The 25,045-nt window shown below is 43.3% G+C and overlaps 1 protein-coding gene across 9 annotated transcripts in view; it reads left to right on the top strand.

Moving 5' to 3' along the window:
• LOC137345990 (uncharacterized) overlaps positions 1-15,370 on the top strand; it is a 46,674-nt gene extending 31,304 nt beyond the window's left edge. For all 9 annotated transcript variants that reach the window (XM_068009270.1, XM_068009278.1, XM_068009275.1 and 6 more), the window contains 6 exons: positions 4,223-4,260; positions 6,527-6,561; positions 7,237-7,334; positions 8,822-8,856; positions 10,668-10,708; positions 13,836-15,370. In XM_068009270.1, coding sequence (XP_067865371.1) covers positions 4,223-4,260; positions 6,527-6,561; positions 7,237-7,334; positions 8,822-8,856; positions 10,668-10,672 — 211 coding nt within the window. In that variant the 3' untranslated portion in view covers positions 10,673-10,708; positions 13,836-15,370. The remainder of the gene's footprint in view (positions 1-4,222; positions 4,261-6,526; positions 6,562-7,236; positions 7,335-8,821; positions 8,857-10,667; positions 10,709-13,835) is intronic.
• Positions 15,371-25,045: the final 9,675 nt, after the last annotated feature.

Below are 25,045 nucleotides of genomic sequence, written 5' to 3'. Positions count from 1 at the left end.
AAAGAGCGGCACAGTTCATTATCTTGTGACATTAACCTTTGTTGGGGGTCTAATGGGTATAATGGACATGATAAAACGCAGCTTGGCAAAATGATGCCAATCTACGACAGCAATTTGAGAGTAAGCCCTCGTGGTTATACCACATCACTTAGCTTTACGCTCTGGATTCAAACCTGGACCTAACAGGTGTTTATCAGCCTTCTCACGCACTTTTGCATTACTCGATGTTCTGAGAGGTACAACGTACGTAAACGTGGTCCCAAGGCAGAGGCTGACCCTAATCAGAGCCATATCTGTAATAATGATACTCAGCACTTGCGCTGTCTGGACGATTTTTATTGGTCAGTTTAAGAGGCACGTCTGTTGGTAGGTTTATTTGACGGGATTTGCATGGTTCACATGGAGGCACATGGAGCACGAGGAGGACTGGAGCACAGATGCTCACGTGGTTGTCAATGGCAGCAGCGGGGTGAGGGTTGGGTGGTTGATGGAGAACAAAAACAATGCAAAGTAAGGGGAGCACATCAGTAATGTTATCCAGACTGGAGAGATTGTGTCTGTAAGGGATAGGATGAGATTAATGGAGGGGATGGGGATGGAAATAGCGGGATAGGGATGGTATGGGAGGGATGGAAGGAATGGGATGGGGTGGCATGAGAGGGATGGCATGGAGAGGATGGAATGGCATGGGTTGGGGATGGCATGGGAGGGAGGGGATTGCATGAGCGTGGATGAGATGATATAATTGCTCTCAAGTGTGGCAAAATGGTGGTGAAACTTATTTTATACAACTTATTATTCAAAAGCTATCCTTTGTGCTGAAAATGAAGATTAACTAGTTTTACATGAAAAACTGTTGGGTAAATTAAAAGAATTGATTCTATAAACAAAGAGACATATCAGATTTTAAAGGAACTGGATAGGGTAGACAGTGAGCGATTGCTTCTGCTGGTCGGGGAATTTAAAACATGAGGCATAGTCTCAGGATACAGGACAAATCATTTAGAACTGAAATGAGGAGAAATTACTTCACTCAAAGTGTTGTGAATATTTGGAATTCTCTACTCCCGAGGGTTGTGGCTGCTCCATCGTTGAATACATTTGAAACTGGGTAAGATAGATTTTTGGTCTCTCAGGGAATCAAGGGGGCGTTGAGGGGCCTGGAAAGTGGAGTTGAATCCTATGATCATTTTGAATTGTGCAGCGGCCTCGATGGGCTATATGGTCTGCTCCTGTTCTTATTTCTTCTTTTTTTTTTGTATCTACTGCACCTATGGCCGCTGCTGTACCCTGATGTACGAGTGCAACATTGCATCATGGGGGAGGAAGATAAAATAATGTTGCATTGGCCAGGATTTTGCATTACATGCCCACTGAATCATCCAAAATATATTGAGCCACTTCAACGTTTTTGTTTTATCTTAAAAGATATAAGCTAGAAATGATGATTTCCGCTATTGACAGACCAATATTTAACTCTTTCATCTGAACGCTGCGAAGCATTAACTGGTTTATTTTAAATTGGCTAAAGACTCTGTTACAAAGTGGGCAAAACAATATTACAGGCATGTGATAGCCTTCAATAGCCTTTAATATCAAGTGGGCTTTACAAAGGCAGGCGAGGTGATACCATCCATTTAATACGATGCACCAAGGCAAATTTATATCCCAGTGGGTTCAACACGAGTTGTGCACTGTTGGTGTTGAGCTTGTTGAAACTTTCATATGAAAGATTGTTCACTATTGTAGATCAAGGAGACCAGGGATGTTCATAGGAGCTGGTTCGCATGTGGGTTACTTAGATGGTGCAGCACGATCCCAACAGTCATAACTGTGCATCTCTGTGTCCTGCTTAAGACACTTGAGCATGAACCTTACCCATGGGGTCTTAAAATGGGTGCTAAATGTACAGCCACCCGTTAATACACTCTGCCAGCTTTATTTTCCAATTGAAATCAATGCAGGTAGAACAGGCTGCTGTTCCACACGTCCAAGGAAGTTGAATTTCATCCTGGTCATTTTACTATGCCTTTTAACCGATATGTGCAATATCTGTTTCATTTTATTCCGCATTCCACTTTATGTTTGATTTCGTCGTCCTGAATATTACACTAATTTTCATATTAGCAAAGATTTGGCATCATTTTTCTTATGCATCGGTACAGATAGATGAAATGGGTGCTAATTTTAGCATAAGGCGGGAAACACATAGCATCAGTGGAATGCCTGTTTACTTCATGCCCTACATTACTCTGCAATAGGGAATTTAATCAAACAGGGTGTAAAACCAATGGGACAATTGACCTACCCATCAGGATAAAGCAACTTTTACACACCACCTAATTTTACGGCCCATTTGCTGCTCATTTCAGTGATGCGCATTTTGGGTTCTGCCAGGGCCACTCAGCTCCTGACCTCATTGCAGCCTTGGTTCAAAACATGGACAGAAGAGCTGAACTCAAGAGGTGAGGTGAGAGTGACTGCCCTTGACATCAAGGCAGCATTTCACCGAGTATGGCATCAAGGAGCCAGAGCAAAACTGGAGTCAATGTGAATCGGGAGAAAACACTCTGCTGGTTGGAGTCATACCTAGTGCAAAGGAAGATGGCTGTGGTTGTTGGAAGTCAATAATCTGAGCTCCAGGACATCACTGCAGGAGCTCCTCAGGGTAGTGTCCTAGGCCCAACCATCTTCAGCTGCTTCATCAATGACCTTCCTTCAATCCTAAGATCACAAGTGGGGATGTTTGCTGATGATTGCACAATGTTCAGCACCATTCACGACTCCTCAGATACTGAAGCAGACCGTGTAGAAATGCAGTAAGACCTGGACAATATGGAATAGTGCAGGTCAGATGGTTTCACAGGTTGGCGCAACATCGAGGGCCGAAGGGCCTGTACTGCACTGTAATGTTCTAATCCAGGCTTGGGCTGATAAGTGGCAAGTAACATTTGCGCTACACAAGTGCCAGGCAATGTCCATCTCCAACAAGAGAGAATCTAACCATCTCCCCTTGACATTCAGTGGCATTACCTTCGCTGAATCCCCCACTATCAATATCCTAGGGGTTACCATTGACCAGAAACTGAACTGGAGTAGCCATATAGATACCATGGCCACAAAAGTAGCTCAGAGGTTAGGAATCCTGCGGCTAGTAACTCACCTCCTAACTCCCCAAAGCTTTTCCACCATCTACAAGGCACAAGTCAGAAGTGTGATGGAATACTTTCCACTTGCCTGGATGGGTGCAGCTCCACAACAGTCCAGAAACTCCACACCAACCAGAACAAAGCAGCCCGCTTGATTGGCACACCATCCACAAACATTCACTCCCTCCACCACCAATGCACAGTGGCAGCAGTGTGTACCATCTACAAGATGCACTGCAGCAAGGCACCAAGGCTCCTTAGACAGCACCTACCAAATCCGCGACCTCAACAACCTCGAAGGACAAGAGCAACAGATGCATGGGAACATCACCACCTGCAAGTTCCCGTCCAAGTCACACACCATCCTGACTTGGAACTATATCGCTCTTCCTTCACTGTCGCTGGGTCAAAATCCTGGAACTCCCTCCCTCACAGCACTGTGGGTGTACCTACCTCACATGGACTGCAGCGGTTCAAGAAGGCGGCTTACCACCACCTTCTCAAGGGCAATTAGGGATGGGCAATAATTGCTGGCAAAGCCAGTGACGCCTACATTCCATGAATGAATAATAATAATAAAAAATAATTCCATGGAGAGTACGATTGGGCAGGATGCAACACTGGCATTCCCTCTGAACTGGTGCACCTCCCACTAGTGTAAGATTTCTCCCAATGTGCCTGTTGCTGTTATTGCAGACAATGGGAAGGTTGCATTATGTTGTTGAAGATTAAAGTCTTTTGGCAGTGTTGGCCATTTAAGGTAGGGTTGGTAGGCAAGGCTAGACATTTTGAGATTGGCCGCTACTCTTGTTGCATGGAGTGCCTACGTTTCCTTTATTATTGCCTGTCGTTCTTCCCTGCGAGTTTTCTATGGTCCTTCTGACGTTGGAAGCATTGACGCTTAAGTCTCTGGGAACAGGTTCACATTGCCTGGTGCATTTACAGTCTTCGACTTGGACAGTCCAATCTAATACTAAGCTAGCTGTACAAAATTAAATGTAGAACTGAGTGTGCTCATTTTCCCTTCTCTGTTTATAATTCATGACATTCTTTCTTTTTTTTTTCCCAAACAGCGTAAAGGAATTCAATCATTCGTTTTTTAACGTGATGGGCAAGTAACTCAAAATGAATAAATTTATATGTTTCGGCATGCCGAACAAAGTATTGTGTTCATTAGAATTATCGCAAAGATTACACTTCCACAGGCTGACACGGGCCTCCTCAGTCTTCCTCTTCTTCCCCTTAAATATTTTATCAGCGACTGTAAGACCTTCTGGAATTAGATATCCTCAAGTACGTGTGATATGATAAGATTCTGCTCCAGTGTCATAAGAAACTTGCATTTCACAATCCCAAGAGGCCTAAATGTGCTTTACAGCCGACAAAGTACTTTTAACGTGTAGCCATTGATGCACTATAAGAAATACTACTTTGTGCATAGCACGGTCCCATAAACAGCAGTGTGGTTATGATGAGGTTCAGTAATTTTGTTTGAGGGGAGCATATTGGCCAGTGCCCCAGAGAGAACTCCCCTGTTCTTCAAAATAGTGTCATGGGAAATTTTACCCCTACCCTGGTTTAAACATTCACCCGACAAATAGCACCTCCAATAATACAACAGTTCCTCAAAACTGCACTCCAGTATCACCTTTATTTCATGTGCAAGTATCTGGAGTGGGGCATGAACCCACAGATTTATGTCTCAATGATGACAGAATAGCACTCACTGAGCCGCAGCTGACAGTAAACCGGCGCTATCCTGAATGAGCATAGAAAGGAGTTTGTGTTGCAGAACATTACATGAACTATCTTGATTTAGGGGAGGCCGTGGCAAAGCAGTAATGCCACTGGACTAGTAATCCAGTGCCCAGGCTAATTTGCATTCAATTAATAAAGCAGGAATTTTAAAAAGCTAGTCTAATGGTGACCATGAAACTATTGTAGATTGTCGCAAAACCCATCTGGTTCACTAATGCCCTTTAGGGAAGGAAATCTGCTGTCCTTACCAAGTCTGGCCTACATGTGACTCCAGACCCACAGCAATGTACTTGACTCTGTAATGCCCTCTAAAATGGTGCAGCAAGCATCTCGTTTCACGGGCAATTAGGGATGTGCAATAAATGCTGGCCAATTCAGCGCCGCCCATATCCCAGAAACAAATGTAAAAAATGGAGTTCAGTCCAGACATATAAACTAAATCCTCCCCCAGTGTTGGGTCTAATTGTGATAAATGAAATGAGTTTGAGGAGCCTCAATCAAATCTCTTAATCTCAATTCAATCTCTGCTACTAAATCGACAATTACCCCCCACCACCCAACCCACACCCGTCACGCCAGAGAAAATGGCTGTTGTGGGAAATGGAAATGTTTCACCGGAGGTACTTTCTTGAGATCTACGTTGTACCCATGCTTTACCTAACACTGAACGTAACAAAAATGGAAGTATCCTTCATTTTAATGAACACAAAATGGAGCAACCATTACAGTAACTATCTGCCTTTATGTGGTAAATCAGATGAATGTTGTCTCCAGTTATAACAATTCGTTTGTTATAGGTTTGAAATTATTATATAGGAATGCTTAATCTATTTGTATCCAACTATTTTGCTTGCTATTTTAATTTATTTGCTTCCATGATGTATTACAGCTATTGCCAGCTTGTAATGAATGGCAGAGAAACTTTATACAAATGTGTTTGTGCCTGTTGGTGATTAGCCTGCTTTGTGTCAGTTTGATTCAATTGGAAGTGCTCTTGCTTTTGAACCACAATATTGCAGTATTAAGTTCTGCTTCAAAGGTTCAGTAGATAATTGTGGCTTCGTGTAGCAATGAGAGAGTTCTGCATTGACAGATGTTCTATCTTTTGCAGGAGGTTAGACCAAGCCCTGCCTATTTGGTCATATGGACGTAGTGGATGCTTGAAAACAAAACAGCAAAGCATGATTTCAGCATTCTACCTAAAGCTCATTAATGAAACACACCCACACATACAAACACACAGACAAATATAAACATTATGAATTGGTCAGTTATCTTATTGCTGTTTCTGGACTCGTGCTATTTCATTACCTTTGTAACAATCGTGATTAGACTCCCAGTGAGTAACACTCTGAGAAGAGCCCTGGACACCCTGAGAGGCATGATCAGACGTTATAGAAACATAGAAATAGGAATAGGTCATTCAACCCCTGGAGCCTGCTCTGCCATTCAATTAGATTATGGCTGAGCTGTACCTCAGATAATTCGATGGTCTCTCTCTATTTACCTATCCACCTATTTCCAATCAAACATTAATCTATCAATCTGAAACTTGGGCTTTGCCTTTTTGTATTAAACTCCATTGGCATTTAATTATACATTATATTTTGTACTTGTAGATGCCGAAACTTCTCCAATCAACTCACAGAATCAGGTAGGCAGCAATATTAAGTGTACAGTTTATCACGAACAATGCCTTTCGAGGCAGAACTCTCACCATTAACACACGTGATTTGACACATGTTCCACCTGATCAAATTACACTTTCAAAATCATAGGTTTTAGGAAACTGATCAGATGCACTTTGTCCATAAATCCTATAAAGCTTTTCTGTAGTAGCAACGGCACAACACAACAGAACATAATCTGTTAACTGTATCAAATGGATGGATTTCATACAGTAATATATTTCGCAACTACCTATGTTGATATAATGTAAAAATTAAATATCTGAAAATATTTACTTTTAAGACTATGTGATCTTGTTAAGAAGTGGAAGAGGGTAAGAGGGCCAAGAAGTCCAAATCTTTATCTGATATCAAAGGTTTTCATCATATCACTCCATCCCTACTCTGTTTCTACAAAATATATATCTAGTAATTGTTTGAGCTCATCCATACTTTGCAGTTTGATTATATCACCTGGTAATTTTTTTTCTCCAAATCTACCACATTTCGGGTAACTTTCCTTCTTAATGCCAATTTAAAGAGATAGAATGACTGATCACTTGCACAAACATCAACAAATAAAAGCATGTCAACATGGGGGCCTGTGTAGGGCACATCATGTCTGACCAATCCGGTCTAATCTAATCTTTCTATTTAAACAGAAAACTACAAGAGACTGCATCCAATACACGGAGATACAGATAAATTATTTTCAACAACGACCTTCTCTGAACGCGATTTCAGAACGTGGTGATTTAGAGTGAGTCAAGAATTTCTCTAAATTAGATTTTGTTGAAACCAATTTTAGGTTAGGCTTCTTTTAATTTTTGTTTTGACACCATAGCGATGAATAGGTCAGAAAGAAATCTTTATTTCTCCAGTTCCAGAGGATACTAAATAACACAGTTAAGGAATTAAGCCACTTCGCTCTGTTATATATCATTAAAAAGTACTGGACTACACATGGACTTCCTGTCCAAAAGCCTTGTTTCCTGCAATCACGATTTTAGCCCAAGCCTGTGTGACAGCAGTTATTGTTGTAGATTTCTGTGACAGGTTGTGACCACGAGGTGCCAGGCTGGATTCAGTTTCCCAACAACTTATTACTCAAGTATGATAATCTTCTGACTTTCGTCAACTGTGAAAATGAAAGACTTTGTGGAATTACAGGAAGTTGACAATGAGTTAGACTCTTCATTAATTGTGAAGAAACACACTATCAGTGTGCTACTTTAGAAGATGTAGGTTAGATTCCTGGATCCCACGTGGGATTAACATCGCTGAAACTCCCACAATCAACATTCTGGGTGCCACCATTGACCAGAAACTGAACTCAACCAGCCACATAAATGCTGTGTCTACAAGAACAGGTCCAGGTCTGGGAATTCAAAGGCTGGTAACTCAGCTCCTGGCTCCCCATTGCCTGTCCACCATCTGCAAGGCACAAATCAGGAGTACGGCGGAATAGTGCCCACTTGCCTAGATAGGTGCAACTCCAACAATACTCAAGAAGCTTAACACCTTCCAGGACAAAGCATCACTTTTGATTTGTACCCCATCAACACCTTCAATATTCACTCCCTTCGCCACCGATGGACAGTGGCAGCAGTGTTTACCATATACAAGATGCACTGCAGCAACTCACCAAGGCACCATTGACAACACCTTCAAAACCCGTGACCTCTACCACCTGGAAGCACAGGGGCAGCGATGCATAGGAACACCACCACCTGCAAATTCCCCTCCAAGCCACACACCATAATAACTTAGGAACATAGGGACATAGGAACATAGGAGCAGGAGTAGGACCTTCAGCCCATCTAGCCTGTTCTGCCATTCAATATGATCATGGCTGATCATCCACTTCAATGTCTTTTTCCCAGACTATCCACATATCCACTTAAGTCTGACTTGGAACTATATTGCTCTCTCTTCACTGTTGCTGGGCAAAATCCCGGAACTCCCTTCCTTAACAGCACTGTGGGTGTACCTACACCCCAAGGACTGCAGCAGTTCAAGAAGGCAGATCACCACACCTTTCTCAAGGGCAATTAGAGATGGGCAATAAATGCTGGCCTCGCCAGCAACGCCCACATAACCCCAAAAATAACAGCAAACTTACATTGATGTTCTAAAGATTTGTTTATATCCAACTTGCTGGAAGTTAGCAAGCAATCAAATTTGAACTATTTTCTTGAAGTATATTTTATTCTTAAGCCATGTAAAATGTCCCCTTTATTTTTGTAGGCAAGATTTTGAATATGAGGAGCTTAACGCAACAGGTGAATATACACAAGAAGAACATTCTTTGGGGGGAACAGGCTGCTTTATTATTAGCTTTGTCCTGTAACCTCCTGAATTTAAGACAACTAACCCTAACCCTAACGTGTTACTTATTGAATATGTCTTTGCCCGCCCTAATGTCTCTAAGTACTGAGGCCTTTTATCCGTGTACAATTTCAATTTGGACAGAATAAGCGGTTTCCCAACAATTATACATCCTGCTTAATATTAGGTTTTATTGAAGTCCATGGAGGAAACCACAGGTCGATCCAATACGTCCAATATTTTGTGCTTCCCTGCACACGCCCCACAGGCGAGTTTCTACCCCATCATCGCATGAGGACCAAACGATCTGTAATTTGGTACAAATTGAGTCCTTGTTGCCATTCTCACTCAGCGTTATCATAAAATAGCTGGAAGCTCAAAAGGCAATGCTGGCTTTGGAGAGCTCATGAGAGGTTTGTCTAAAGACACGTGAGTCAGCTTGTGCTGCGTGACAATATCATATAATTCATTGGTTCATATTTTGCTGCCTTCGAATCAAGCTGTCCATATCTTGCAATCTCGGAGGCACCAAATTTCCCTTTGTCAGTTTGTATGTGGCGCTAAATCCAAAGGAACTCCAGACGTGCAACTGCGGGGATAGCAACACGCAAGGTAAGCATCCAATTGCATTGAAGTATTCTCGCAGACAGCAAACCAGGAAGTTAAAAGCTCTAAAACCGTCATCTTTAAGTTGATAATTCAGATAGAAAAAATGAATGATTAATGATTGGTGTACGACAAAAGCTAAAATAAAGATAAATAAATTTTGAAAATATTATTTTAATTTTATCCTTATGGAGCAATTTAACATTGCACAAATACAAAATTAGGTTTTCAGGGTCAGTGAAGGATTTTAGCAGTAAACTATGAAGTTACAACCCTGATAAAAACCCAATTACATTTAATTCAACAAGGTGTACCTGTTCAAAGGCCTTTACAGGGGTGAGTAAAAGACAAAGAGTGGAATCTCTGGTCATTTCAGTGATATCCCCTTAAATGCAGCCTGGGAGAGCCTCAACAGCACATCCTCTGTAGAAGTGTAGAATTACTGGCAGCAACTTCTGCATTTCTGTTATTCTGCACGTGTGCGATCTCCAAAGTTGTTGTCAGCTTCAGTGGAGTAATGACGGTGAGCATTAATGGTTTTGCCAACATTGTCACTGCAAAATCCAACAAATTCTATGTAATGTCACTGTATGATTTTTAAATTTGTTTGGTAATGTTAACAGGACCACATATTTGATCCATTCTTAGTTGTTCCGAGAAGGTAATAATAAATCTTTTTCTTGTGCATCTGCAGTCCCTATGGCGATAGAGCTACCACAATGGTACTGGATAGGTATTTTCAGGATTTTGACACAGCACATATAAAATAAATGGGGTATATACCCAAATGAGAATGACGCATCCTTTGGAGAAGGAGCTGAAATTGTCCTGCTCTCACGATCTTGCTACTATCATAGAATGATCCAGCACAGAAGGAGGCCATTCGTCCCTTTGCTCTGTGCTGGCTCTTTGAAAGAGCTATCCAATATGTCCCACTCCCCTTCTCTTTCACCGCAACCCTGCAGACAAACTTTCATGAATAATCTACTGCCAATCACTAGAATCAAAATACCGGTGCGTTTTTTTTTTTCAAACGGCAACAATATATCGATGCAAGGTTAAATAAATTAGAATTTGAAATCTATATTCTCAGATTCTTTCTTTGTGGGGTAGAAACGTTATGCTCTTTGCACACACTTCTTTCTCATTCAATTCACAGCGTGACTTAACCCTAAGCCTCAAACCATGTCAATGAATCAGGTAAGAGAGCAATGATTGTACCCTTCATTTATGTGCATTAAGTTGGCATTTAAGTTTACGAATATGAACCAGTTCAGGTTAAAGATCAGTGTTTGATTAGCAATAGGTATTTCTGCACAGACAGTAATCAGCAGCTGGAACATATGACCAGGAAGATTTCTGGAAGGTTCGGTGAGGGAACAGCTGGATACTATTACGGGAAGTCTGCAGAAATGTTATTCAGGATAGAGGAGATGAGATGGAATAAATAAACCGTTTCATTCAAAGCTGCCTGATTACCATGTGGCATTTATATGGTTTCTGCAAAATGAAATTAATTTTATAAATATACATTATAGCAATTGTCCATAATCACTGTCACCACCGCCTCCAAATTTGACATGAGCTAAAATAGTAAACTATTTAGCAAGGGACATTTTGTGGTCACCCAGATGTCTGATTAAGCGTTCGAATAATGCAAACACCAGGGTGATCCACACATAGTTGCATGGCGTATCCAGGTACACTGCAGACCAGGTTCTGACACCATAATTAAAATGTAGAAGCAATTAACGACTTGTTGGCGAAGTTTCTAATTCAAATACGCTATTGATACTTTGAGTTAACCTTGAAAGTTATAGGATGACATTAAGCAGGATCACATTTAGCAGTGTTCAAGCTGTACTGTTTAAACGAGTTGAATATATTACACTAAATGCTGGAATCACTCAGCAGGTCTGGCAGCATCTGTGGAAAGAGTAGCAGAGTTAACGTTTCGGGTCAGTGACCCTTCTCCCACGACCAGCAGACCCATTCACCCGCCTCCAGCATTCTCCCTCTACCTGGACCCCTCACCCTGGCCTCTTACCCGCTCTTGATCTCTTCATTGAAAACTGTCGCCGAGACATTGGTCGTCTCAATTTCTCTGCCCCCCTCACTCACTCTAACCTGTCACCCTCTGAACTTGAGGCACTCCGTTCTCTCAGGTCTAACCCCGACATGGTCATCAAACCTGCAGACAAGGGTGGTACTGTTGTTGTATGGCGTACCGACCTCTACCTTGCAGAAGCTCAACGCCAACTCACAGACACCTCTTCCTACCTCCCTCTGGACCATGACCCCACCACTAAACATCAAGCCACCATCCAAAGGAATGTCACTGACCTCATCTCCTCTGGAGATCTTCCCTCTACAGCTTCCAACCTCATAGTCCCGCAACCCTGGACAGCCCGCTTCTACCTCCTTCCCAAAATCCACAAACGGGACTGTCCCGGCAGACCCATTGTGTCAGCCTGCTCCTGCCCTACTGAACTTATTTCTTCCTACCTAGACTCTATCTTTTCTCCGCTGGTCCAGTCTCTTCCCACCTACATCCATGACTCTTCTGATGCCCTACGGCATTTTGACAATTTCCAGTTTCCTAGTCCCAACCGCCTCCTCTTCACTATGGACGTCCAATCACTCTACACCTCCATTCCCCCACCAGGATAGTTTGAGGGCGCTCCGCTTCTTCCTGGAACAGAGGCCCAACCAGTCCCCATCCACCATCACCCTCCTCCGCCTGGCTGAACTTGTTCTCACATTGAACAACTTCTCCTTCAACTCCACGCACTTCCTTCAAGTAAAAGATGTCGCTATGGGTACCCGCATGGGTCCTAGTTATGCCTGTCTTTTTGTGGGATATGTCGAGCATTCTTTGTTCCAGTCCTATTCAGACACCCTCCCCCAACTCTTTTTCCGATACATTGATGACTGTATCGGTGCCGTTTCCTGCTCCTGCCCTGAACTAGAAAACTATATCAACTTTGCTTCCAATTTCCACCCTTCTCTCACCTTTACATGGTCCATCTCTGACACTTCCCTTCCCTTCCTCGACTTCACTGTCTCCATCTCTGGCGATAGGTTTTCTACAAACATCCATTATAAGCCCACCGACTCCCACAGCTACCTCGACTACACTTCTTCACACCCTACCTCCTGTAAGGACTTCATTCCATTCTCCCAGTTTCTCCGTCTCTGATGCATCTGATCTGATGATGCTACCTTCCATGACGGTGCTTCTGATATGACCTCCTTTTTCCTCAACCGAGGATTTCCCCCCACTGTGGTTGACAGGGCCCTCAACCGTGTCTGACCCGTTCCCCGCACCTCTACCCGTACCCCTTCCCCTCCCTCCCAGAACCGTGACAGGGTTCCCCTTGTCCTCACTTTTCATCCCACCAGCCTCCATATCCAAAGGATCATCCTCCGCCATTTTCGCCACCACCAGCGTGATGCCACTACCAGTCGCATCTTCCCCTCCCTTCCTCTGTCAGCATTCCAAAGGGATCATTCCCTCTGTGACACCCTGGTCCACTCCTCCATTACCCCCACCACCTCGTCCCTGTCCCAGGGCACCTTCCCCTGCAATCGCAGGAGGTGTAATACCTGCCCATTTACCTCCTCTCTCCTCACTATCCCAGGCCCCAAACACTCCTTTCATCTTTGTCCTGGGATTGCTGCAGTGTTCCAGTGAACATCAACGCAAGCTCGAGGAACAGCATCTCATCTACCAATTAGGCACACTACAGCCCGCCGGACTGAACATTGAGTTCAATAATTTCAGAGCATGACAGCACCCCCATTTTACTTTCATTTTTAGTTATTTTTTCTTCCTTGTTTTTACATTCTTTTTTACATTTTTTACAATCTTTTTTTTGCATTTATTTCATTTCATCTTAGTTTGTTCAGTTTGCTTACCCACTGTTTTATTTCAGGTTCGCACTTGCTGCTGTTCAATATTCAGTGTATTTACACCTAATCTGTGCTAATGCTTTGTCTTTCAACACACCATTAACATATTGTTTGCCTTTGCTCCGTGACCTTTTGGTCAGCTATGTGGCATGGTCCAATCTACACCTTCTCCTTTGTTATCTCTTGCCCCACCCCCACCTCACTTGCTTATAATCTGTCACTTTTCTAATATATGTCAGTTCCAATGAAGGGTCACTGACCCGAAACGTTAACTCTGCTTCTCTTTCCACAGATGCTTCCAGACCTGCTGAGTGATTCCAGCATTTCTTGTTTTTATTTCAGATTTCCAGCATCCGCAGTATTTTGCTTTTATTATATGAATATATTACACTGTTGATTTTCATAATTTACGCAGGTAATCGGAATAGATTCAGACCAGTGCACTGGGCTGCTGAGCGAATGTGTCAGCGAAGATCTGTCTTGGAGCCAGTTTTCGGGTTTGAACGCAGCAGCCAATCTGGTGTGATGTCACCCCATGTGGCGCAGTTACATTTTATTTCTTTTTTAATGTCCTTTTGTAAAACAAACAGCTTGCCTTTGTACAGCTGCCATCACGACCTCAGGACGTCACAAAGTGCTTCACAGTCAATGAAGCGACTGTAAAGTGGAGACTATGGGAAATCCCGAGGCATCAGATAATAATTTATTTTTAAAAATCTTATTTTAACAGCCGTTTGCACATCCACTCTACGTGAGCTGTGAAAATCAGTGTGTGATTTGTTACATATAAATGTTGTGGCGTTTATTTTTACAAGTTTAGTCTTTTATAGGAATGTGCTGGGTTTTTACCCTACCTCCCAAAGCGGAGAAGAGAATATGGTAATTCAATGCATCAGCCAGTAAGGCCCATGATTTTTTTAAAAATCAGAATGGAATGCATCGCCCCAGATCGTCCAATTTCTTGAAACTGCCAAACCACTTTTAACTGGGTAATTTCAACCTAACTCGCGGCGCGAAAAGTCCACGAGACTGGGTGGAGCACCAATATTACACTTCGCCCAATATTGCTCTCCAATGCCTTCAGTGGACAGCAAAATCGGACGGGATGTCAAACTTGGCAGTTTCCCAACGGGCGGGTTCACCGAAAGCTATTGCTTAATCCAACACATTAATTTAAAGTTCAGGCTTAAGCCAAAAGGGTAACAGTGAAGGTGGAAATGCGTGACGATTGCCATTTCATTAGAACAAATGCCTTTCAGAATGCAGAAGTTGGGCATGATAACTTAATTAGGTCATAACATGTCCTCATGGCAGAGAAGTCTCACTAACTTCCCGGTTACGCCTCCACCGTTGAACACTCAAAGCCCTGCTCAAGGTAAGATGGAGAAGCCACCCGACTCACACATATTCATAAACAAGAAGTAATCAAAGATCAATATGAATAGCAAATAAAAATTAAATTGCTGCATTGTATAATTATGATCCACTTCCCATTTCAATGGCTACTCTTGAACATTTAACTCAACAGGGACTGGAACCCAAACTGGGACATTCCTGGTTCATGGGCCAGCACCACACTATATAAAAAAAAAACAATTGTGAGTTAACTAAAAGATAGTTACATATGTGAAGGTTTTTATCTGATATGTAGCTGGTTTTATGTTAAAAAAACAAAATGTTTTAATTATCAAGCTTATTTGAGACATGATTTTCTGAAAGTTGTGTGCTGGGTTTGAGGAAATTCCATCCAATCATTAATGCCCTAGAGGAGAACCTTCGGACGGAGGATTTGTTGCTTGACAACGTTTGGTGAAAATTTATGTCGGCGGCGTTAACAGTTTAGACCTTTCCAGCGACGCTGGAAGTACTGACCTCTGAAAGCAAAACCCAGTACAACTCAATACATAAGTAATTAAATGTTTAGTAGATTGTTAAAAGCACTGCTGTTCACATGCAAATAAAAATAGTAAAAATATTTCAGTGGATTTGGAAAATTGATTAATCTGCAAACATACACTGTCATCCCAGAATTCAGATCGCCACTCAGCGTCACTGGCTGAAGTTGGATTTGAATCCGGCACCTTAAACTCAAAGTTAGGAAGATACCATTACGCCACTCGCTCGGTTCAACTACCGCCTATACGAGAGATTGATGCACATAACCTTGGAATTGTGTGCTGGTTGTGAGCAAGTCCTAAAGAAACAATTTGTTTAAATCTGCACATCTCTTCAGAAGTTAGTTCGAGTTGGTGACTGAGAAGTTAAACATTTTGAGTAATCTGTTCAGGATAAATGTCTCCATTTTATTCAGCATTTTCATCTGAAATTCATCACGTTTCTTCAATAACAGCGCAAGGTTCATTCTCCTTCATAATGGCTCATTAAGGAGCTAGTTACATTTGGAGAAACTGCAGAACACGCCATGTCCACACACGTTATTTTAAAGCCTAATTTGCAGAAGAAACGTTGCAACAATTTGACATGAGGTGGTACGATGGAATTAAACAGAGACATATCTGTTAAAACGCTAAGAACAAATTATGTATAAAAATGCAAGCAGCCTCCATTCTCTAGAGTTGATGAACGTGCAGGTACTTAAGAATATTACATCAGTCAGTTGCACATACCTGGGCAGAGAACGGCCAGTGTGCCTGTAGAAGAACAACATACTCACATTAAAAAGTAACATCAGCACAAAAAAGGTACATAGGTTTCTTTTCCAAATCACTGAATAAAGCAAGGGACTTGATATCACTGAAACTAAGAGATCATATAGAAAAACTCGAAATGCTGGAATCACTCAGCAGGGCTAGCGGCATCTGTGGAAAGAGAAGCAGAGTTAATGTTTCGGGTAAGTGACCCTTCTTCGGAACTCCCTCTGCTGGCTAAATATGATTGGAGACGAATTTTAAATCATTCAATCTAAGTTCGGAAATTGAGAAACGGACTTATTTTTTAGATCCAAGGAAGAACCATGCACAATTATGGCAACCTGAGGGTGCTATCAGATCAGCTAGAATTCTAATTAAAAAGAGGTTGATTGGCAATTGTAGTAATAATATTAAAACTTTTTAAAGTTACTTAAGTAGTCTCACGACCATAAAGACGGCACTGGACAATTAAAATAACTTTTATGACAGATCAGGGGGGCTTCGAGGGGTGTGGAAGAGGTATTACCCAAATACTTTGCATCAATCTTCACACTTGAAAACAACGCTCAACTAACAGCAATTATTGCTTACAGTGAAATTGTTATTATTAGCATAAATGCGGATAGCATAGACAGAGTAATAAGACTTAAAATAGATCAGTTTCCCGCCGAGATGAAATCCTCCCAGTGTTCCTTTAAGAAACGGGGACAGCTGCTAGGCGAGCTCTTTGCCAACAACTTTAATGGAGTTGAGAACTGTTCCCTAAAATCGGGAGGATCCTGATATAATTCCAAACTTTAAAAAGGATGTGAAAGCAGAGCCGGGTAACTAAAACGGGCGTTAAATTTGATTTCAGTTACCGGTCAGGTGGTTGAAGGTATTCTCATGCCTCGCTATTGGTGACCTTTACATACTGTCGACATTTTTCCATATCGAGCTCAAATAGTGTGGAGGAGAATGAGCAACCGGTAGCGTCCTCATAATGAAGAAGTAATCACGCGGCAATGCGGTGCAGACATGGAGTGTGATTGTGTGGGCGAGCTTCGCACGCAGGGAGAAGCAGCTTTGCAGGAACAGATTGGTGTACTGCCTCCTATTTTCTGACTAATGAGTGGGAAATCGAGGTGAAAGCCTCGTAACTGGCGCTAAACAATCGAAAAATGCTGCCCCCCCAGCCTCCTCACATGTATCTATGACATAGCAGGCATGGTTAAACAACGAACTGCCCTTAATATACTATAGCTTATATTTGAGATATTTGAGCGTATAACGCATGCGGATGTTTCATACTATGTTAGTGTAAAGATAGTTCTGATTTCCTCACCCACAATACCTGGAACTAGTTGGTGGAAGTAAACAGTCCACCTGGGGTTACTGGAGCAGGAGAATATGGATTTAATTAAACCCTAGCAGTTTCCCCGTGGAAATAAAAGCAATCCTTTCAATACATCACAAATCGGCTAGCAATATTCCCTCAGTACTGCCTTCTTTTTCCTGTCCGTGCGAAGTATTCAGGAAGCCGCGAACATATAGGTTTTACCTAGCATTTTGTTGACTAAGATCACTAAATATACCATCCTGTTACAATGATAGACTTTACTTTTTAAAAAATTGACGCAAACTAAGGGCCAAAAAACGTAATAATGGAAATTTTCAAAGTTCAAATAACAGCTGCGACTATAAAAATAAATCAATATGTCACGTTAGATGATCCACAACTTGGGCTCTACGAGACTATAGATTGTAAGAGGTAGACAGAGCTGAGGGAGGCGTAATTTGTTTTTCGTACTGTCTTTTGGTCAGACGAATGTCTGACATGTAGATGTCAATCATCAAAATGAATCATCTACAATCCAAACTAGAGCACTCCATTCCAGCAGGTTTTGTTTACCCAATGAGAAGTGCAAACTCTGTCTCAATCCTAGTCACCCAAGTCCGAATAGGCGAGAGCAAGAGCAAGATTTATTTGCATTCAAGTGTGTGCATGTTTGTTGCTGTGTGCTAAGCCATCCAAAACCACAACCAAGCACATTGCATTGACAAGCTCCTTGCTGACCATTCAAAAAGAACAAAGGACAAAGAACAGTACAGCACAGGAACAGGCCATTCGGTTCTCCAAGCCTGCGCCGATCTTGATGCCTGCCTAAACTAAAATCTTCTGCACTTCCGGGGTCCAAATCCCTCTATTCTCATCCTATTCATGTATTTGTCAAGATGCCTCATAACGTCTCTATGGTACCTGCGTCCATCACCTCCCCCGGCAACAAGTTCCAGGCACTCACCACCCTCTGTGTAAAGAACTTGCCTCGCACATCCCCTCTAAACTTTGCCCCTCTCACCTTAAACCTATGTCCCCCAGTAACTTACTCTTCCAGGCTGGGAAAAAGCTTCTGACTATCCACTCTGTCCATGCCACTCATAACTTTGTAAACCTCTATCATGTCGCCCCTCCATCTCCGTCGTTCCAGTGAGAACAATCCGAGTTTATCCAACCTCTCCTCATAGCTAATGCCCTCCAGACCAGGCAACATCCTGGTAAACCTCTTCTGTACCCTCTCCAAAGCCTCCACCTCCTTCTGATAGTGTGGCGACCAGAATTGCACGCAATATTCTAAGTGTGGCCTAACTAAAGTTCTTTACAGCTGCAACATAACTTGCCTATTTTTATGGTCTGTGCCCCGACCGATGAAGGCAAGCATGCCGTATGCCTTCTTGACTACCTTATCCACCTGCCTTGCCACTTTCAGTGACCTGTGAACCTGTACGCCCAGATCTCTCCGCCTGTCAATACTCCTAAGGGTTCTGCCATTTACTTTATACTTCCCACCTGCATTAGACCTTCCAAAATGAATTACCTCACAATTGTCCGAATTAAACTCCATCTGCCATTTCACTGCCCAAGTCTCCAACAGATCCATATCCTGCTGTATCCTCTGACAATCCTCATCACTGTCCGCAACTCCACCAACGTTTGTGTCATCCACAAACTTACTAATCAGACCAGCTACATTTTCTTCCAAATCATTTATATATACTACAAAGAGCAAGAGGGTAACCAGGGAAAGGGTAGGCCCACTCAAGGACAGAGATGGGAGAGTGGAGCCAGAGGAAATGGGTGAGGTGCTAAATGAGTACTTTGCATCAGTATTCACCAAGGAGAAGGACTTGGTGGATGATGAGTCTAGGGAAGGGAGTGCAGATATTCTCAGTCATATCATTATAAAAAAGGAGGAGGTGTTGGGTGTCTTGCGAAGCATTAAGGTAGATATGTCCCCAGGGCCTGATGGGATCTACCCCAGAATACTGAGGGAGGCAAGGGAAGAAATTGCTGGGGCCTTGACAGACATCTTTGCATCCTCATTGGCTACAGGTGAGGCCCCAGAGGACTGGAGAATCGCCAATGTTGTTCCTTTGTTTAAGAAGGGTGGCAAGGATAATCCAGGAAATTATAGGCCGGTGAGCCTTACATCAGTGGTAGGGAAACTATTAGAGAGGATTCTTCGGAACAGGATTTACTCCCATTTGGAAACAAACGAACTTATTAGCGAGAGCAAGCATGGTTTTGTGAAGGGGAGGTCGTGTCTTACTAATTTGATTGAGTTTTTTAAGGAAATGACGAAGATGATCGATGAGGGAAGGGCGGTGGATGTTGTCTATATGGACTTTAGTAAAGCCTTTGACAAGGTCCCGCATAGCAGACTGGTGCAAAAGGTGAAGTCACACGGGATCAGAGGTGAGCTGGCAAGATGGATACAGAACTCGCTCGGTCACAGAAGACAGAGGGTAACAGTGGAAGGGTGCTTTTCTGAATGGAGGGATGTGACGAGTGGTGTTCCGCAGGGATCAGTGCTGGGACCTTTGCTGTTTGTAGTATATATAAATTATTTGGAGGAAAATGTAGCTGGTCTGATTAGGACGTTTGTGGATGACACAATGGTTGGTGGAGTTGCGGAAAATGTTGAGGATTGTCAGAGGATACAGCAGGATATAGATCGGTTGGAGGCTTGGGCAGAGAAATGGCAGATGGAGTTTAATTCGGACAAATGTGAGGTAATGCATTTTGGAAGGTCTAATGCAGGTGGGAGGTATACAGTAAATGGCAGAACCCTTAGGAGTATTGACAGGCAGAGAGATCTGGGTGTACAGGTCCACAGGTCACTGAAAGTGGCAAGGCAGGTGGATAAGGCAGTCAAGAAGGCATACGGCATGCTTGCCTTCATCGGTCGGGGCATAGAGTATAAATATTGGCAAGTCATGTTGCAGCTTTGCAGAACTTTAGTTAGGCCACACTTAGAATATTGCGTGCATGGTTCAAACATGGACAAAAGAGCTGAACTCCAGAGGTGAGGTGTGGTGACTGCCCTTGACATCAAGGCAGCATTTGACCAAGTATGGCATCAAGGAGCATTAGCAAAACTGGAGTCAATAGGAATCAGGGAGAAAACTCTCTAATGGTTTAAGTCATATGTTTCAGAAAGGAATATAGTTGTGGTTGTTGAGGGTAAATCATCTCATTCCCGGGGCATCACTGCAGGTGTTCCTTAGGGTCGTGTCCTAGGCCCAACCATCTTCAGGTGTTTTATCAATGACATTCCCTACATCATAAAGTCAGAAGTGGGGATGTTCGCTGATGATCGCACAATGTTCAGCACCATTAATGACTCATCAGATACTGAAGCTGTCCATGTCTATATACAACAGACCTGGATAACATCAAGGCTTGGGATAATAAGTGGCAAGTAACATTCGCACCACACAAATGCCAGACAGCTATTATCTCAAACAAGAGAGAAGCTAACCATCTCCCCCTGAAGTTCAATGGCATTATCATCGCTGAATTCCCCACTATCAATATCCTGAGGTCACCATATTCCAGAAACTGAACTGGACCAGTCACCAAAATGTTCTGCCTAGAAGAGCAGGTCAGAGATTGAGAATTCGGCAGTATGTAACTCACCTCCTGTCTCCCCAATGCCTGTCCACCATCTACAAGGCACAAGTTAGATGCGTGATGGAATAGCCTCCACTTGTCTCGATGGCTGCAGCACCAAAAATGCTCCAGGAATTAGATACCATCCAGGACAATTCAGCCTGCTCGATCGCCATCCATCCACAAACATTCACTCCCTCCACCGTCAATGCACAGAGGCAGCAGTGTGTACCATCTGCAAGATGCACTGCAGCACTGCACCAAGGCTTCTTCAACAGCACCTTCCAAACATCTGCCACCTGAAAGGACAGCAGCAGCAGGTGCATGGGGACAACACCACCTGCGGGTTTCCTCCAAGTCATACACCATCCTGACCTGGAACTATATTACCGCTCCTTCACTGCCACTGGGTCAAAATCCTGGATCTCCCTTTCTAACAGCACAGTAGGTGTACATACCTCAGTGGTTGAAGAAGACAGCTCACCAGCACCTTCTCAAGGGCAATTATGAATGGGCAATAAATGCTGGCATAGCCAGCGGCGCCCACATTCCGTGAAGAAATAAAAACTGTGCAGGAATGGTTGTGAAGGACCGGCTTTCAAAATTAACTTCTGATTTATGGCAATGCACATCGGCTATCGAAAGACACAACCTGCCTATTTTGCATTCCGGTAGAGTCCAATTTTCTCCTCTCCCCTTACCACCGGGTGCAACCTTCGGTCTCACAGCACACCATTTCGGGTGTTACAAGGTTCATGCTCCAGGGAGCCATCGGTCCCTCCGCCACCACGTTGCCCTCAATCCTTCCCGAGTTTGAGCAATCCTAGTAATCTGTTAGAGAACAGTTTGTTGGAATGCTGTGCCACCCTACAAGCCCCATTGAACGTTTATGTCCACTGCCACGATGGAACTAGTCTGAGCTTGTTTGACAGAAATATGAATTTCCACTGCAGTATCCTGGTGGCTTCTGCTTGACACTGAGCCATTGACTATCAGAGGATGCATCATGGTTGGTTGCACTGGTGTGATAATAGAGTTGGCCACTATTTCATTCTGGAAAGGATTGGCTCCAAGCTCTGTGCAAAGTTTGTTCCAGGCTCCTCCATGCTCTTAGCATTGCATGCAGGCTTTCTGGCAGGCCTGCCAAAGTAACAAGAATTTAATTGTGCTTACCCATCAACATTCTTCTGTACCCTGCTCCATAAAAGAACTCACCTGTTTCCTCTGCAGCAGAACTCATGTGTGACCTCACCCTCCAGCGAGTTGGCACCTGCAAAACATGTGTTCCCTGTTCTGGCTGCAGCGTACTCATGTGCGGTATCGCACCAATTGCAGACACCAACATTATCCGATCCTTTTAATTCTATGCAGCGTCAGTGTCTGAATTGAGGACTGCGAGTGTGAAATTGAGTGATGGTATTGCGTTGCTCTTCATCACTGTCTGGCAAGGTGACAGCTCTCAGGTATCTGAATGGAGAAAGGTACAATAGTAAGGTTGTTGGAAAGCAAGAGTTGCATGCTTACATCAGCTGAAGCTTATAAATCAGAAGAGGTTGTGGGGTGATGGGGAAATGGGATGTGAGGGGGAGGGTTAGGTCTGATGATATTATCATTGCCTATGACTTTAACCCCACGGCTGGTTTCGATGTCAACAATGACAACTCGAATGATGGCAACCACTATCTCCTCAATGTGGTACGGTCATGTCGGCAGGCCTGCCCTGCGCCAGTTAGCTCCTGCTGCCTCTGGTGAATGTAGTGCAATCTGTTTCGGTGATGTAGCTGTCATAGTTCAATTGCTGGCAGTGTGTGCAAGTTGTGAGATGTGGGTGTTAGGCATGCAGCAGTGTTAATTCTGTGAGCGTGAGGTGCAGCTATAAATGTTAAGTTAGGGTGCTGACTGATAAAAATTGTTGGTAGGTGATTTTGGTGCTTTGAGTAGTGTTTGAGCGGAATGGTGCAGTTGGTAGGATATAGCCTTTGAAGATTAATTCAGTCACCCCGACCACCCATATGAGGTCATTGTATTATTTTCAGAATTACATCCATGTCCTTAGGGCTGGACCCATAGTATTCATCGCCATAGCTAATGGGCACATTGCCATCTGAGAGGCTGTGTGCAGGATACTTGGCCTGCTGTGGATACATCATTTCTCTCCTCCTAGGCATCTCCTCCACCAAGGCCTTCAACACGGCATCCGGGAACCGTTGGAGTATACTTTTTCCCATGCTGCGGCATTATTCAGTATTTTCCATGTCATAGTGCAATGACTTCTACCTACTGCCCCAGCCTCAATGCCCCTCCCCTTCAAAAGGTATAGGCAAGCTTTCAATCCTGCTAGATTCTCACAAGTTGGGTCCCGCTGCTGAGGTTTGCAGTCTTTTCAATAACATGGTACGCACTAGCTACAAGCATGGTAATGAGCAGGGAATGGGAAGTTGGCATACTTCCTGCATCACATTGAGTGGGCGTGGGGCAATTGCACATCACGAGCCCATTTTCGGGGGTTATGTAATTTAGCCTCATCCCCACCCACCGTGACGGTTCCATTGATCTTCAGTAGCGATGTAACACAGGTCATGTGGCATCAGCTGCCCATTATACGGCCCACCCAATATTGATATAAAAGCAAAATACTGCGGATGCTGGAAATCTGAAATAAAAACAAGAAATGCTGGAAATACTCAGCAGGTCTGGCAGCATCTGTGGAGAGAAAGGCAGAGTTAACGTTTCAGGTCAGCGACCCTTCTTCAGAATTGGCAAATATTAGAAATGTGAAAGGTTTTAAGCAAGTAAAGTGGGGGTAGGGCAAGTGATAACAAAGGAGAAGGTGTAGATAGGACAAAGTCATAGAGAATATCAACTTCCATTGACTCAGTGGAGCTGAATTTCAGGTATGTTGTTATAACGGCTGTCAAAGGCCATTGTTTGCATTCTCGACAAATAAAATTCACTCCTGGTCAGTGATTAGTTATTTCCAATGATTCAGTTGTCTCCTCTCAGCAGCGGAGACACAATTCCACAATTGGAATTTGCCACAGGGCAGCCGTTCTGGGCAGAGGTGCCAGTCGGAAGGAAAGCCATATTATGGGGCACGATACTGTAGACAGGAGAATGACTGACCTCTCACAGTGAGATATGTTCCTGCTCCACATTCCTTGTCGAGCCGTCTCATTTTCACGCTGCAGTAATATATCCCGGAATCGTTCACACTAACCACCATTATTAGAATGGAAGCGTTAAAAAAATCCTCTTCTTTGGGCCAAAAGATCTGTCCTTTGTACTCTGCTTCTCCATTAGAAACTTCTGTTCCATTTCTGGCATTCTTGTACCAGCTATAACTCTTCTTCCCAATAGACGAGTTGGTTGTGTGGGGACAGGGGATGACCACTGACTTCCCTTCCAAAACCTAAATACTCAGCAACTTCAGAAGAACTCTGAACTCGGCGTTAATTCAGAGAAACCAAATAAATTTAAAATTGCTACTTTATGACAGCCGTGCAGGAACAGACGGCTTTCAGAGTGGACTTGTTTCTGTCGGCACATCTTTTGATATATGTAACCAACCAACAGGTTTGCTTTCCAACATGTGCTGTTTTTAATGCCGAGGTTCCTCCGCTATTGTCAAAATAAAGGTTCTCCCATTTAAGATGGAGATGAGGAGGACTTTCTTCTCTCAAAGGGACATTACGTGTTTAGAATTCTTCCGCAGTGGAGGCTGGGTCATTGAATATATTCAACGCAGAGTTAGACAGATTTTTGATCTACAAACGAGTCAAAGGTTATGGGGTAAAAACAAGAAATGCTGGAACCACTCAGCAGGTCTGGCAGCATCTGTGGAAAGAGAAGCAGAGTTAACATTTCGGGTCAGTGACCCTTCATCGGAACTGACAAATATTAGAAAAGTCACAGGTTATAAGCAAGTGAGGTGGGGGTGGGGCAAGAGATAACAAAGGAGGTCTAGATTGGACAAGGCTGCATAGCTGACCAAAAGGTCACGGAGCAAAGGCAAACAATATGTTAATGGTGTGTTGAAAGACAAAG

This window comes from Heterodontus francisci, chromosome 29, assembly GCF_036365525.1.
Source record: "Heterodontus francisci isolate sHetFra1 chromosome 29, sHetFra1.hap1, whole genome shotgun sequence".
Lineage (NCBI taxonomy): Eukaryota > Metazoa > Chordata > Chondrichthyes > Heterodontiformes > Heterodontidae > Heterodontus > Heterodontus francisci.
Note: the sequence above shows the minus strand (reverse complement) of the source record. Positions and strands in the feature narration are given on the sequence as shown.